We start from the raw sequence: 16,425 nt of genomic DNA on the forward strand, positions 1-16,425 counted from the left end.
TGACATCTTTGTCTGATCGTATAACAGCTCGCAGAGAGCTATCCATTGCTCTGGTGCTGAAATTAGATGCGGTTCATTGAGAAAGGCGTAATTTCTGTGACATTAATAATGTTTAAACTGCCTGTTTTTGATGACATTAAAACATTTCATTGATAAAAGCATCATTGTTAGTCGTCAAAAATTATTGAAAGGTTATAAACTTAAATCTACTTCATGTTGATTTAAATAGGCAACTTATTGTAGAGTTACATCGTTTCAGTATTATGTGACTGACAGTGATGATTTCAAGTATTTTTAAACCACTTGGTGTCGGTGTTGCACTAGCATTTGTCCAGGATCTTGAGTCCTGCCCCTGATGATGACGTGAATAGGGCTGTATTGTTTCTTTCACACACAAACTCACACACACACTGAAGGCTCGGGATGAATCGACGGTTCGCTACTGACGGCACTTAAAGACTGGTTTCATATTTTGTAATTTGCTCATGATGTACTTGCCATAAACATTCTACTACGGCCTCTAATAATCGAGGATATATACAGTTGCCTTCAGAGAAAGCGCTTATAAACCGCTCGCGATGGAAGCCGGAGGACAAAGGCGCAGATGGGAGTACTGCTGGATTGCTCTGTGCATTTCTTTTCTTCTTGACTCCGGACAGCAGGTTTCAGCTCAGATAAGATATTCAATTCCAGAAGAAGTGAAAGAAGGAACCGCTGTGGGAAATATTGCTAAGGATTTGGGTCTTGAAGTAAGTAGCTTGGTGGACAGGCAGTTTCGAATCGTTTCTGGATCTAAAGAGGAGCTTTTTCAGATAAATCAGGAAAATGGCATTTTGTACGTTAATAAGAAAATCGACAGAGAGTCTTTGTGTGCTGGCAGCGGTGTTTGTATGGTGAATTTAAAAACCGTTATTGACAATCCTCTCGAGATACATTATGTGGAGGTAGAAATATTAGATGTAAACGACCACTCTCCTAGATTTCCTGATAAAGAGCAGCGCCTCAGAATTTATGAAAATACGCTGCCTGGTGCTGATTATCAGTTACAAGCTGCCAGAGATCCCGATTCTGGGACTAATTCGGTCCGGTCCTACAAAATAAGTCCAAATGATCATTTTGAAATTCGAGTTAGAGAAAGTGATGAGGATAAAATGCCATTTTTAGTTCTGAAGAAGGCTGTTGATAGAGAGATTACAACAACATACAAGCTGCTTCTAACAGCAGTTGATGGAGGCAATCCTCCGAAATCTGGGACTCTTACTATTAATATTACTGTTCTAGACATAAATGATAATCGACCTGTATTTAGTAAAGAGACATATTCAGTGACATTAGAAGAGAACTCTGCTATTGGCACTGTGGTTCTTCGAGTAAATGCTACTGATATGGATGAGGACCAGAATAATGAAATCGAATACAGTTTTGCCACGTTAAAAAGCAAAGTGCATGATGTGTTTGAGCTCGATCAGGTCACAGGTGAAATACGTGTAAAGGGGGAAGTGGATTTTGAAGATACTGAAGTTTATAAACTCGATATTCAGGCATCAGATAAGGGGCATCCTCCCATGTCTGCAAAATGTAGAGTCGTTATTAAAATTATTGATGTGAATGACAACCGGCCAGAGATTGAGATTACGTCACTTTCTAAGAACATCCCTGAAGATTCTAAGCCTGGAACGGTCATTTCTCTCATCAGTGTGACTGATAAAGACGCCGGGATCAACGGTAAAGTGATTTGTCAGTTAAACAAAAATATTCCCTTTGAGCTAAAGCCTTCCTTCAAAGACAATATGTACTCTTTAGTAACAAAAGATCGGTTAGACAGAGAAACCGATTCACAGTATGAAATTACAATTACCGCCTCTGATTTAGGACAGCCGTCTTTGACTGCATCGACCACACTTAGCGTTCAGATTTCTGATGTGAATGATAATGCTCCAGAATTTTTAAAAAATACTCTAGATCTTTACTTAGTGGAAAATAATGCTGCCGGTTCGTCTATAATTTCAGTAAGCGCCTCTGATAGAGACAGTGCTGAAAATGCCGTGATATCGTATCACATAATTAGAGGTGATGGAACACAGAACGATTTGTCGTCTTTCTTGAATATAAATTCTGAGACAGGTGTTGTTTATTCGCTAAAGAGCTTTGACTTTGAAACGTTAAAAACATTTCAGTTTCATGTGCTCGCTAAAGACTCTGGAAGTCCGTCTCTGAGCAGTAACGTGACAGTGAACGTGTTTATTCTGGATCAGAACGACAACGTTCCAGTGATCTTATATCCAGTCAGCGCTAACGGTTCTGCTGAGGGTGTGGAAGAGATTCCCCGGAATGTGAACGCAGGTCATTTGGTGACTAAAGTCAGAGCCTATGACGCAGATATAGGATACAACGGCTGGTTATTGTTTTCACTGCAGGAAGTTAGTGACCACAGTCTCTTTAGTTTGGACCGCTATACAGGACAGATAAGAACCCTTCGCTCATTCACAGAAACAGACGAGGCCCAGCATAAACTGCTCATACTGGTCAAAGACAATGGGAACGTTTCACTCTCAGCAACAGCGACTGTGATTGTCAAAGTTGTGGAGCCCAAAGAGGCTTTTGCAGCTTCTGATGTTAAACACGCAGTAAAAGACGAGGAGGAAAACGACGTGACATTTTATCTGATCATCACTCTGGGCTCGGTTTCAGTGCTTTTTGTCATCAGCATCATCGTGTTGATTGTAATGCAGTGCTCTAAATCTACAGACTATTCGTCCAAGTATTTACAGGACACAAATTACGACGGGACTCTGTGTCACAGCATCCAGTACAGATCTGGAGACAAACGGTACATGTTAGTTGGACCCAGAATGAGTATCGGCTCTACAATAGCTCCAGGCAGTAATAGGAATACTCTAGTGATACCAGATCGCAGGAGGAGAGATTCTGGAGAGGTAAGCGCCCTTCAACTTACATAAAGAAATTTGAGTTTTACCATCTGTTAGTGTTGATGTGTTTTGCGGTTTTCGCTTGATATTATTCAGTTTTTTTCCGTGGAATTAAATAAGACTGGTTAATGAATTTATTGGTGAATGAAAAATAAATAAATAGTAATTTTGTATTCCAGGCCAATAATCTATAAAGAGCGTATGTGGGGCTGTCCATGGTGCTGAACTCTCTCATCCTCTTTCAGGGTCGCTGACCATTTATTTCTCATTTTTTATGTTTAGTATTTAAATCTATTTATATAAAAGTTTGATCTTTAATATTTATTTCTGAAATATAACATATTGGTAAGTGAATCTCAAAATGTATATTACTATATTAGTTTTCACCGGACGGTGTCAGTGTAATATAAGGAGAAAGAGGTTTCGTCCTTCCCATCGGTTCACCATGCGCATGTCTGTTTTCTTCTGGGCAGTGGGTGAACACGAAACGGCAACCACGACGGTCTTCCGTCGTAAAATAACCATACAATCTTTGTGTTTGTGTTATTTATAAGACATATTACAAGAAATGGACGTTTACGCTCGTACGCTGAATTGATACTTGCAAGCAAGGCTGCTTTAGTGAAATCGTTTAACATGGAATCCGCAGGACAAAGACGCAGATTGGAGTACTGGTGGCTTTCTCTGTGTTTCTCTTCACTGCTGTGTTTCAAGCAGCAGATTTCAGCTCAAGTAAGATATTCTATTTCAGAGGAGGTAAAAGTGGGATCTATTGTGGGAAATATTGCTAAGGATTTGGGTCTCGAGATCAACGCTTTAGAGGACAGACGATTTCGTATTGTTTCTGGGTCTGAGGAAACGCTTTTCCAGGTAAATCAGAACAATGGCATTTTGTATGTGCATAAACGGATCGACAGAGAAGAGCTGTGTGACGGAAACACGGCTTGCATTGTGAACATTAAGACAGTTGTGGAAGATCCTTTAGAGGTCCATTATGTAGCAGTTGAGATTACGGACGTGAATGATCATTCGCCCAGTTTTCCAGAGAAAAATCAGAGAGTCGAAATTGCAGAGAGCACCCAGCCAGGAGCGCGCTTCCAGTTACAAGCGGCGCGTGATCCAGATATTAGTGTGAATTCTGTGCGATCATACAAACTGAGCCAAAACGAACATTTTGACTTAGAAATACGGGACAGGGGCGACGAAAAAAATCCATTCCTGCTTTTACGGAGACCTCTGGATAGAGAAAACCAAGCTGAACATAATTTAATATTAACAGCTGTTGACGGTGGAAGTCCGCCCAAATCAGGGGTATTAAATATTACTGTCACGGTTCTCGATATCAATGACAATCGCCCTGTATTCAGCCAAGAGGTTTACACTGTTAACTTACAAGAAAATGTGCCAGCTGATACCGTTGTAATTAAAGTTAATGCTACTGATATTGACGAGGGGTTGAATGGTGAAGTGCGATATAGCCTAGGTGGCAATCTAAACAGTAAAGTTAATACAATTTTTGTGTTGGACAGTGTCTCGGGGGAAATTCGAGTTAAGGATAATATTGATTTTGAAAACGTTGAGGTGTACAGACTAGATGTATTTGCGTCTGATAGGGGGACACCTCCAATGACAGTAGACTGTAGAGTTATAGTGAAAATCTTAGATGTGAACGATAACACCCCTGAAATAGAGATTACGTCACTCTCTAATATTATCCCCGAAGATTCAAAACCTGGAACTGTAATTTCGCTCATTAGTGTGTCAGATAAAGACTCTGGAGCAAACGGCAAAGTTGTATGCACTTTGTCTTCTAATGTGCCATTTGAACTCAAACCGTCTGTTCAGCACAATATGTATTCCTTAGTATCCAAAACGATTTTAGACAGAGAAGCCATGTCTCATTATGAGATCACAATAATTGCGACAGACCTAGGTCAACCCCCTCTGACCTCTATTAAAACTTTAACTGTACAGGTGTCTGATGTGAATGACAACAGTCCGGAATTTATTCAAAATCCCCTCGAACTATATTTAATGGAAAACAACGTACCAGGTGCCTCTGTCTTCTCAGTAACTGCGTTTGACAAAGACGTAAATGATAATGCTTTAATTTCATATCATCTAATTAGAGGTGACGGCACGCAAAATGACATCGCTTCATTCCTCAACATTAATTCAGAAACCGGCGTAATTCACGCCCTAAAATTTTTTGATTTCGAAACTGTTAAAACGTTTCAGTTTCAAGTTGCTGCTACAGACTCTGGAAGTCCATCTCTGAGCAGTAACGTGACAGTGAACGTGTTTATTCTGGATCAGAACGACAACGTTCCAGTGATCTTATATCCAGTCAGCGCTAACGGTTCTGCTGAGGGTGTGGAAGAGATTCCCCGGAATGTGAACGCAGGTCATTTGGTGACTAAAGTCAGAGCCTATGATGCAGATATAGGATACAACGGCTGGTTATTGTTTTCACTGCAGGAAGTTAGTGACCACAGTCTCTTTAGTTTGGACCGCTATACAGGACAGATAAGAACCCTTCGCTCATTCACAGAAACAGACGAGGCCCAGCATAAACTGCTCATACTGGTCAAAGACAATGGGAACGTTTCACTCTCAGCAACAGCGACTGTGATTGTCAAAGTTGTGGAGCCCAAAGAGGCTTTTGCAGCTTCTGATGTTAAACACGCAGTAAAAGACGAGGAGGAAAACGACGTGACATTTTATCTGATCATCACTTTGGGCTCGGTTTCAGTGCTTTTTGTCATCAGCATCATCGTGTTGATTGTAATGCAGTGCTCTAAATCTACAGACTATTCGTCCAAGTATTTACAGGACACAAATTACGACGGGACTCTGTGTCACAGCATCCAGTACAGATCTGGAGACAAACGGTACATGTTAGTTGGACCCAGAATGAGCATCGGCTCTACAATAGCTCCAGGCAGTAATATGAATACTCTAGTGATACCAGATCGCAGGAGGAGAGATTCTGGAGAGGTAAGGATATCATAAAATCTTGATATCGAATTATTTTAATTTATACAAAATTTCAGTCTGTTTTGTAATTATTTACACATTGAATATGCTTACTTCAAATATTGTATTCTGATAATTGCAATGAGAAAGTTGTCTTTTCGCAATTAAGTTAATACAAATTGTGTAATGAAAAGAAATACAAAGTTGTTTTTATTATTATTATTATTATTTATTTATTTATTTATTTATTTTTACTCTTTTAGCGCTCTGGATATTTCTTTAAGAATGTGCTATACACTTAAGTCCACCCGGTGTCAGTGCTGCACTAATGTTGCATAGAAAACCTTTCTGCTTGTGGTGACGTGAATGGCATTGTTCCTCATTTGGAGAGGCTTGTGTGCGCGAGCGGTTCAGAAGGAAGGTGCACGGACATAATTGCATTGGCGTTAAAGTGAAGGACCATATTTCGGGTTATATTTCCAGTTCTATATGACACATGAAATGCACCTCATCAAATGTACAGTTTAGCTGCTGGACAAATCATTCCGATGTTCGCGATGGGAGACAGAAGACAGCGGCGCAAATGGGAGTGCTGGTGGATTGTTTTGTGCATATTTTTTCTGTTTAGCTTCGAACAGCAGGTTTCAGCTCAGATAAAATACTCTGTTCCAGAGGAGGTCAAAGAGGGATCCGTTGTAGGAAATGTTGCTAAGGATTTGGGTATTGATGTCAGTGCTTTGGTGGACAGGCGCTTTCGTATCGTTTCTGGATCTAAGGACGCTCCTTTTCAGGTAAATCTGAACAATGGCATGTTGTTTGTTCAAAAGAGAATCGACAGAGAAGAGCTTTGTGTCGACAATGAAGTCTGCCAAGTAAATCTCAAAATTGCAATCGAAAATCCTCTCGAAATTCATTATGTAGGCGTTGAGGTTACGGATATCAACGATCATGCACCTGTTTTCCCCGAGAAAGAACAGATTTTGAAGATCGCAGAAAATACTTTACCTAGTGCTGATTTTCAGTTGCTCGCAGCTCGCGACCCAGATTCTGGAGGAAATGCCCTGCGTACATACAAACTGAGTCATAACGAACATTTTGAATTGGAGATTAGAGATGGCGGTGAGGATAACAAGATCCCTATTCTTAAACTGCAGAGACCCCTTGATAGGGAGCGACAAAATAAGCATCATTTAGTGTTAACCGCCCTCGACGGTGGAAATCCAGCGAGATCAGGCGTTATGAACATTACCATAGTTGTGCTCGATATAAATGATAACAGACCGATGTTCAGTAAAGATGTGTACTCAGTGACAATTACTGAAAATCTTCCTTTAGGGAGTCTGATATTACAAGTAAATGCCACAGATGCAGATTTGGGCTTAAACGGTGAAGTACAATATTCTTTTGTGAGCAACTTAAAGAGAAAGGTGTATGACACATTTGAAATAGACAGGAACACAGGTGAAATTCGTGTTATTGGTGATGTTGATTACGAAGACACAGAAGTATACAGAGCTGACGTCACAGCCTCAGACAGTGCAGAGTCTCCCATGACGACAAACTGTAGAGTTATCATAAAAGTTACAGACATAAATGACAATAAACCAGAAATAGAAGTCACCTCGCTTTCCAATCTAATACCTGAGGATTCCAAACCAGGAACTGTTATTTCACTGATTAGTGTAACAGATAAAGACTCGGGTGCTAACGGAAAAATAGTATGCAGTCTTCCTGATGGGACTCCGTTTGAGCTTAAACCTTCTTTTCAAGAAAATATGTATTCGCTTGTGACGAAAAGGACTTTAGATCGCGAGATGATTACTCATTATGATATTTTATTAACGGTCACTGATTTAGGGCAACCTCCTTTGTCCTCAGTGAAGACTTTAAGCATTGATGTTTCAGATGTGAATGATAATAAGCCAGAGTTTCCTCAAAATCCTCTCGAGATCTTCTTATTAGAAAATAATTCACCAGGTGCATCTATTTTTTCAGTCAGCGCACTTGACAAAGACATAAACGATAATGCCGTTATTTCATACCATATAATTCGAGATGACAAAACAAAAGGAGATTTGGCTTCGTTTCTGAATGTCAATTCTGAAACTGGAGCTATCTATGCGCTGAAAAGTTTTGATTTTGAAACGGTGAAAACAGGACAGTTCCATGTGCTCGCTACAGACTCTGGAAGTCCGTCTCTGAGCAGTAACGTGACAGTGAACGTGTTTATTCTGGATCAGAACGACAACGTTCCAGTGATCTTATATCCAGTCAGCGCTAACGGTTCTGCTGAGGGTGTGGAAGAGATTCCCCGGAATGTGAACGCAGGTCATTTGGTGACTAAAGTCAGAGCCTATGACTCAGATATAGGATACAACGGCTGGTTATTGTTTTCACTGCAGGAAGTTAGTGACCACAGTCTCTTTAGTTTGGACCGCTATACAGGACAGATAAGAACCCTTCGCTCATTCACAGAAACAGACGAGGCCCAGCATAAACTGCTCATACTGGTCAAAGACAATGGGAACGTTTCACTCTCAGCAACAGCGACTGTGATTGTCAAAGTTGTGGAGCCCAAAGAGGCCTTTGCAGCTTCTGATGTTAAACACGCAGTAAAAGACGAGGAGGAAAACGACGTGACATTTTATCTGATCATCACTTTGGGCTCGGTTTCAGTGCTTTTTGTCATCAGCATCATCGTGTTGATTGTAATGCAGTGCTCTAAATCTACAGACTATTCGTCCAAGTATTTACAGGACACAAATTACGACGGGACTCTGTGTCACAGCATCCAGTACAGATCTGGAGACAAACGGTACATGTTAGTTGGACCCAGAATGAGTATCGGCTCTACAATAGCTCCAGGCAGTAATAGGAATACTCTAGTGATTCCAGATCGCAGGAGGAGAGATTCTGGAGAGGTAAGGGCTTTGTGAATTATATTAAACAACTTTCTCAGGCTTACTGTTAACAAACTGTACATTTTGATTTCAGTCTCTCGTTCGCTATGTGAAATGTTTATGTTCTGACTTATAAGACCACCATTTATTCATTGTTGCTTTTATTTAGAAAGATTTAGACGTTTGAGCGGTCACTGTCCATGGTGCTGAAATGTTTCACCTTTGCAATGCAACTTTCCTATTATAGTTTGGTCGAAAATTACTTATCCTCTTCTTTAGTTTTACCATTTGAAATGTATAATAGGGATGGTGCGATAAGAATATGTGCGTAGCCTAATATTAAATCAATACTTTCAAAAGTTTCGACTTATTTGTGTTGGGCTGTCATTTTGCGGTTTCCTTAAGGTTTCATATATAACAATTCATGTTTACCTTTTTGTACCATTTGGTGTCAGTGTTACATAAGGTTATGCATGAGAGATTTTGCCCTGCCCATTGATATGTGGTGCGCATGCTCTGTTCTGTTCGTTTACACTGAGATGGGAGCTAGTCTATCTCACGAGAAGCTGGATATGAAAATTTCCCTCTGTTATTATTTAAAAGCGACAATATTACAAAGAATACACGCTGTCATGAATGAGTAGGCCGCTCTTGCAAAATATCTGAATTTTATTTATTTTCAAAAGGATTTTTTTTTTAACGATGGCATCCACAGGACAAAGACGAGAATGGGAGTGCTGGTGGATTGCTTTGTGTTTCTCTTTGCTGCTGAGCTTCGGAATGCAGGTTTCAACCCAAATACGATATGCTATACCAGAGGAGGTAATTGAGGGATCTGTTGTGGGAAATATTGCAAAGGATTTGGGTCTTGATGCGAATACCTTGGTGGACAGGCGTTTCCGTATCGTCTCTGGATCGAAAGATGCTCTTTTTGAGGTAAATCAAAACAATGGCGAATTATATGTTAGTAAGAAAATTGACAGAGAGGAGCTGTGTGATGGAAATAGCTTGTGCTTGATCAATCTGAAAATCGCCGTTGAAAATCCACTTGAAATACATTATGTTGGAGTAGAAATTACAGACGTGAATGATCACAGTCCTCGTTTTCCCGAGAAAGAGCAGCATTTTGAAATGGCTGAAAGCACTGTGGCAGGTGCACGTTTCGAACTACAAACTGCAAGGGATCCGGACACTGGAAGCAACTCCATTCGGCTTTATAAGCTAGCAAAGAATAATTATTTTGAGCTGGAAATGAGAGAAGGTGACGAAGAGGAAAAAAATCCAATTTTAGTCTTACTTAAACCTTTAGACAGGGAGCAAAATTCAGAGCATAGACTTGTGCTAACTGCAGTGGATGGAGGCATCCCTCCGAAGTCAGGTGCTTTAAATATTTATATTATTGTTCTTGATTCAAACGATAACCGCCCTGTATGCAGTAAAGATATATATTCAATAACTCTTCCAGAAAACACACATATGGGGACAGTGATAGCACGCGTAAACGCTACTGATTCTGATGAGGGTTTAAATGGGGAGGTTATTTACACTCTGGGAAAAACTAGTAGAAGGAAAGTACATGAAACATTTAGCCTTGATAGTGTAACTGGTGAAATTCAAATTAAAGAGCCAATTGATTTTGAGGAGAACGATATACACAGGTTGACCGTCCAGGTCACGGATAAAGGACAGCCGCCGATGACCACTGACTGCAGAGTTATTATAAAGATCACAGATGAGAATGACAATAAACCTGAGATAGACGTCACGTCCCTTTCTAACATAATTTCCGAGAATTCAAAACCCGGAACCGTAATCTCTCTGATTAGTGTATCAGATAAAGACTCTGGTGTTAATGGCAAGGTTGTTTGTAGTCTTTCTGACAATGTTCCGTTCGAATTAAAACCATCTGTTCAGGAAAATTTGTATTCTTTAATTACTAAAGAGTACTTGGACAGGGAACTTGTGGCAGATTATAAAATCACAATCAAAGCCAGTGATCTAGGTCAGCCGCCTCTTTCCTCTTTTAAAACTGTTACTGTGCAGGTGGCTGATGTTAATGATAACAAACCAGAGTTTGACAAAAATCCCCTCGAACTTTATTTAGTGGAAAATAACACGCCTGGTGCATCAGTATTCTCTGTGAGCGCGTCTGACAAAGATCTAAATGAAAATGCTGCAATTTCATATCACATAGTTAGAGGAAATGGATCAGATAGTGATATGTCGTCGTTTCTCAGTATTAACCAAGAAACTGGCGTTATCCACGCGCTGAAGAGTTTTGACTTTGAAACTGTTAAAAAGTTCCAGTTCAAAGTTGCTGCTACAGACTCTGGAAGTCCGTCTCTGAGCAGTAACGTGACAGTGAACGTGTTTATTCTGGATCAGAACGACAACGTTCCAGTGATCTTATATCCAGTCAGCGCTAACGGTTCTGCTGAGGGTGTGGAAGAGATTCCCCGGAATGTGAACGCAGGTCATTTGGTGACTAAAGTCAGAGCCTATGACGCAGATATAGGATACAACGGCTGGTTATTGTTTTCACTGCAGGAAGTTAGTGACCACAGTCTCTTTAGTTTGGACCGCTATACAGGACAGATAAGAACCCTTCGCTCATTCACAGAAACAGACGAGGCCCAGCATAAACTGCTCATACTGGTCAAAGACAATGGGAACGTTTCACTCTCAGCAACAGCGACTGTGATTGTCAAAGCTGTGGAGCCCAAAGAGGCTTTTGCAGCTTCTGATGTTAAACACGCAGTAAAAGACGAGGAGGAAAACGACGTGACATTTTATCTGATCATCACTCTGGGCTCGGTTTCAGTGCTTTTTGTCATCAGCATCATCGTGTTGATTGTAATGCAGTGCTCTAAATCTACAGACTATTCGTCCAAGTATTTACAGGACACAAATTACGACGGGACTCTGTGTCACAGCATCCAGTACAGATCTGGAGACAAACGGTACATGTTAGTTGGACCCAGAATGAGCATCGGCTCTACAATAGCTCCAGGCAGTAATAGGAATACTCTAGTGATACCAGATCGCAGGAGGAGAGATTCTGGAGAGGTAAGCGAATTTAAAGAAATAATGGACAATATGTCTAAGCAAAGTGACTGCTTTGGTTATGTAGTAGGCTATATCTGATTTTCTAACTCTTTTCTTTTTGTTATTTTACCCCGTATGTTAAAGGTATACGTTAAAAATGCGCAAACGTTCATTTAAGATTTGTGTAGGTTGAAATATTTTGGAGGACACTGGATGGTATAAATATCTAAAAGCGTAAATTTTCATCTTGCATTTGTTTTTGTTTTTGTTCATTTTGTTGCAAATGTTATGGATTGTCTTGAGTTAATAAGCATTCATAATTTTTGTTTTATTTTTGCAACGTAAGAGTTTACATTTACTTCTCCTTTTGTACCATGTGGTGTCAGTGTTACATTAGGATATGAAGTGGCAACCCGGTATCACGACAAGACGTGAAATAATCACGTTGGTCCCCTTTGGAAAACGTGTAGATGTCACAGTTTAACGCCCTCAAACGTGAATCTTACACGTACCCTCAAACGTGAATCATACATGTTCTCAAACGTGAATCATACACGTTTGCCATATATTGAAGATATCTGTACAATTTCCTATTCCATTTTATAGATTATAAATGTAAGATCCCTTAACTCTACTCCGACACCTAAACATACCCATTTTATGGACAATATTAAAATGATAAAACGTATGGACAGATATGTGTATGAAAATTGCATTTTTATGAACAATATGGCATTAAAAGATAGTTTGAGCCACGAATCCTACCCCTAAACCTACCATAACAATTTCTTAAAACTACCTAGAAAACAATTATAAATTATAAGAAAAAGATCCAAACTCAGCCCTTTATCCAGTAATCGTCATCTTGACCGTAAACGTCAAACCCCGTTTGTTATGAATTCAAATTCAAAAATTGCGCCCGAAGCGTTACGACAGGTTACTATGGTTACGGCAATATCAAACGCTCATTGGCTCTCCCCTCGCCTGCTTCGTCACAGATTGCGTCATGCACATTCACAATTTGAAATGAAGCGCGCACTGTGCCGCGCAGCCCTCAGCGAACCGAACCGAAGACGGATTAACATTTCATTTCATTTGAATTAATAACTTAAATTCTGCTCTGTTACCTCATACAAAACCACTGCCAGAGAGGACTGCCACACATCGTCACTTGAACAACTTTTGGTACCGATTTTGACATTTTCTCATTAAATAAATTATTGTGATTGTCTGTCTGTTGTTTTTCTTTAAAATTGTAGCCTACGTAACTTAGTTTTAAGAAATGGTTATGATTAGATTGGGGTAGGATTAGCAAACGTCCCGGGATAATGGTACGTGTAAGATTCACGTTTGAGGGTACGTGTAAGATTCACGTTTGAGGGTACGTGTAAGATTCACGTTTGAGGGCGTTAAACTGTGACATCTACACGTTTTCCAAAGGGGACCAACGTGATTATTTCACGTCTTGTCGTGATACCGGGTTGGAAGTGGAGATTTGACCCTGCCTTTATGTGGCGCGCATGGCTGTTCCGTTCATTTATACTGTGATAGCAGCTGACGAGTGTAGCGCGAGAAGCGGAGGGACATATTCTAAAATTGTATCGATGTTATTTAAGAATGTTGCGTCTGGAAATACACAATTTTAACTGAAAACAACCGTGACTTCTTTTAAGCTGCTTTAAAGGAACCTTAACGATGGATGAACAAAGGCGCCGATGGGAGTACTGGTGGATTTATCTGTGTTTCTCCTTTCTTCTCGGCTTTGGAAAGCAGGTTTCAGCTCAGATAAGATACACTATTCCAGAGGAGATGAAAGAGGGGTCTGTTGTGGGAAACATTGCTAAGGATCTGGGACTTGACGTGAGTACTTTGGTGGACAGACGGTTCCGTATAGTCTCTGGTTCTAAAGACGCGTTTTTCCAGATAAATCAGAACAATGGCGAATTGTATATTCACAAAAGCGTTGACAGGGAGGCGCTTTGTGACGGAAATGGTGCATGCGTAGTAAATCTAAAAACTGCAGTCGAAAATCCGTTAGAAATTCACTATGTTGCAGTAGAAATAACAGACATAAACGACAACCATCCTAGTTTTTCTGAACAGAATCAGCATTTCGAGATTGCAGAACACACCCCTACAGGAACGAGCTTCCAGCTGCACGCAGCACGAGACCAGGATGCCGCACCATATTCTGTTCGTTTGTATAAATTAAGTCAGGATGAAAATTTCGAGATTGACATTAGAGACAGCGATGAGGATAAAATCCCCTTTTTAGTGTTGAGAAAACCACTCGATCGCGAAAATAAGGCAGAACATGTGCTGACTTTGAAAGCCCTCGATGGTGGAAACCCTCCAAAATCAGGTACGCTTAACATCACCGTTACCGTATTGGATATTAATGATAATCGCCCAGTGTTCAGTCAAGACCCATATTCTGTCAGTTTACAAGAAAATTCCCCAATTGGAACAACTGTAATTAAAATAAAAGCAACTGACAGGGACGAGGGCTCAAACAGTGAAATTGAGTATTCACTTGGTAAAACTTTAAAGCGCAAAGTTTATGATGTATTTCAATTGGATCCCATTACAGGCGAAATAAAAGTTAAAGGCAATGTAGACTTTGAAGACACGGACGTTTACAAACTGGATGTTCAGGCTTCAGATAAAGGTCAGCCTCCTTTGTCTGCCCAAGGACGAGTTATTATAAAGATACAAGATATAAACGATAATAAGCCTGATATTGAGCTGACATCATTATCTAATATTGTTGCCGAGGACTCCAAACCTGGCACAGTAATTGCTTTGATAAGTGTCTCAGATAAAGACTCTGGTGTCAATGGTAAAGTTGTGTGTAGTCTCTCAGAGAATGTTCCTTTTGAGCTGAAACCCTCTTTCCAAGATAATATGTACTCGCTGGTGACAAAGGGGCGTTTGGATCGTGAACTTGTGCCCCATTATGACATCATAGTTACAGCAACAGATCTGGGTCAACCCCCTTTATCATCAATTAAAACATTAAGCATCCAAGTAGCAGATGTGAATGACAACCAACCTGTGTTTTCTAGTAATTTCCTTGAACTTTACATATTTGAAAATAACGTTCCTGGAGCCTCAATATTCTCAGTGAGAGCATCTGATAAAGATGTGAATGAAAATGCTGTGATTTCGTATCAGATAAATAGAGGTGGAGGGACACAGAACGACATAACGTCATTCTTGAATATAAATTCGGAAACAGGGGTTATTCACTCGCTTAAAAGTTTTGATTTCGAAACAATTAAAACGTTTCAGTTTTACGTGCTCGCTAAAGACTCTGGAAGTCCGTCTCTGAGCAGTAACGTGACAGTGAACGTGTTTATTCTGGATCAGAACGACAACGTTCCAGTGATCTTATATCCAGTCAGCGCTAACGGTTCTGCTGAGGGTGTGGAAGAGATTCCCCGGAATGTGAACGCAGGTCATTTGGTGACTAAAGTCAGAGCCTATGACGCAGATATAGGATACAACGGCTGGTTATTGTTTTCACTGCAGGAAGTTAGTGACCACAGTCTCTTTAGTTTGGACCGCTATACAGGACAGATAAGAACCCTTCGCTCATTCACAGAAACAGACGAGGCCCAGCATAAACTGCTCATACTGGTCAAAGACAATGGGAACGTTTCACTCTCAGCAACAGCGACTGTGATTGTCAAAGTTGTGGAGCCCAAAGAGGCTTTTGCAGCTTCTGATGTTAAACACTCAGTAAAAGACGAGGAGGAAAACGACGTGACATTTTATCTGATCATCACTTTGGGCTCGGTTTCAGTGCTTTTTGTCATCAGCATCATCGTGTTGATTGTAATGCAGTGCTCTAAATCTACAGACTATTCGTCCAAGTATTTACAGGACACAAATTACGACGGGACTCTGTGTCACAGCATTCAGTACAGATCTGGAGACAAACGGTACATGTTAGTTGGACCCAGAATGAGTATCGGCTCTACAATAGCACCAGGCAGTAATAGGAATACTCTAGTGATACCAGATCGCAGGAGGAGAGATTCTGGAGAGGTAAGAAAATGACTTCTACATCTGTGTATTAGTTGAAGGAAACCGTTTTAAGACACACCTCGGTTGCTGTCCATGGTACTGAAGCTGCTCAGGTTTATTTATAATTTAGACTTAATTGTTATGGTAAAAATAATTGTTTACATTGCCAAAGCATAGCAATATTAAATATGCAAACATATTATCGTTGAAGAAAGATATATAATAGTAATAGTAATTGTAATAGCAGATCCCAGGTGGGGAGATTCTGGAGAGGTAAGCGAGTTTTTTTTTTCTTTCTTTTTTTTTTCTGTATGATCTGGGGAAAGATATGAGCACTGGTCTATGATAGGCTACTGTGTTTTTTTTCTTTCTTTCTTTAAATTATTTTGTTTGTATTGTTTTCTGTATTGCTGCTGTATCAGTATCTATAGACGCGTGACTCTAAAATGTATTGTATTTTTGCTGTAGCCAATTGGCAATAGAATGTGATGCATTACAGCTGTGAGATCGCGAGGTGTCAGTGTAATCCTAGAGTACGGCTCATG

General features: G+C 40.2%; 3 protein-coding genes across 3 annotated transcripts in view; all 3 read left to right on the forward strand.

Annotated features, from left to right (window-relative positions):
• The window catches only part of LOC307170769 (protocadherin alpha-C2-like), a gene marked incomplete at its 5' end in the record, with an annotated part of 184,187 nt that overhangs the window by 36,394 nt on the left and 131,368 nt on the right, over positions 1–16,425 (forward strand). The gene's annotated exons all lie outside the window — the stretch shown is intronic.
• Positions 494–15,913, forward strand: LOC307170874 (uncharacterized protein; the record flags this gene model as incomplete). The annotated part of the gene is made up of 6 exons (XM_079892184.1): positions 494–2,942; positions 3,645–4,070; positions 5,169–5,927; positions 9,593–9,742; positions 10,850–11,872; positions 13,520–15,913. The coding sequence occupies exons 1-6, from the start codon at positions 579–581 to the stop codon at positions 15,911–15,913; spliced, it is 7,116 nt and encodes a 2,371-aa protein (XP_079748310.1). The 5' UTR covers positions 494–578.
• LOC307170779 (protocadherin gamma-A5-like) lies at positions 6,304–8,842 on the forward strand (the record flags this gene model as incomplete). The annotated part of the gene is made up of 1 exon (XM_079892075.1): positions 6,304–8,842. Exon 1 carries the CDS (start codon positions 6,422–6,424, stop codon positions 8,840–8,842), a length of 2,421 nt encoding a protein of 806 aa, XP_079748201.1. The 5' UTR covers positions 6,304–6,421.

Source organism: Squalius cephalus, assembly GCF_949319135.1.
Source record: "Squalius cephalus genome assembly, chromosome: 14".
NCBI classification, from domain to species: Eukaryota; Metazoa; Chordata; class Actinopteri; order Cypriniformes; family Leuciscidae; genus Squalius; species Squalius cephalus.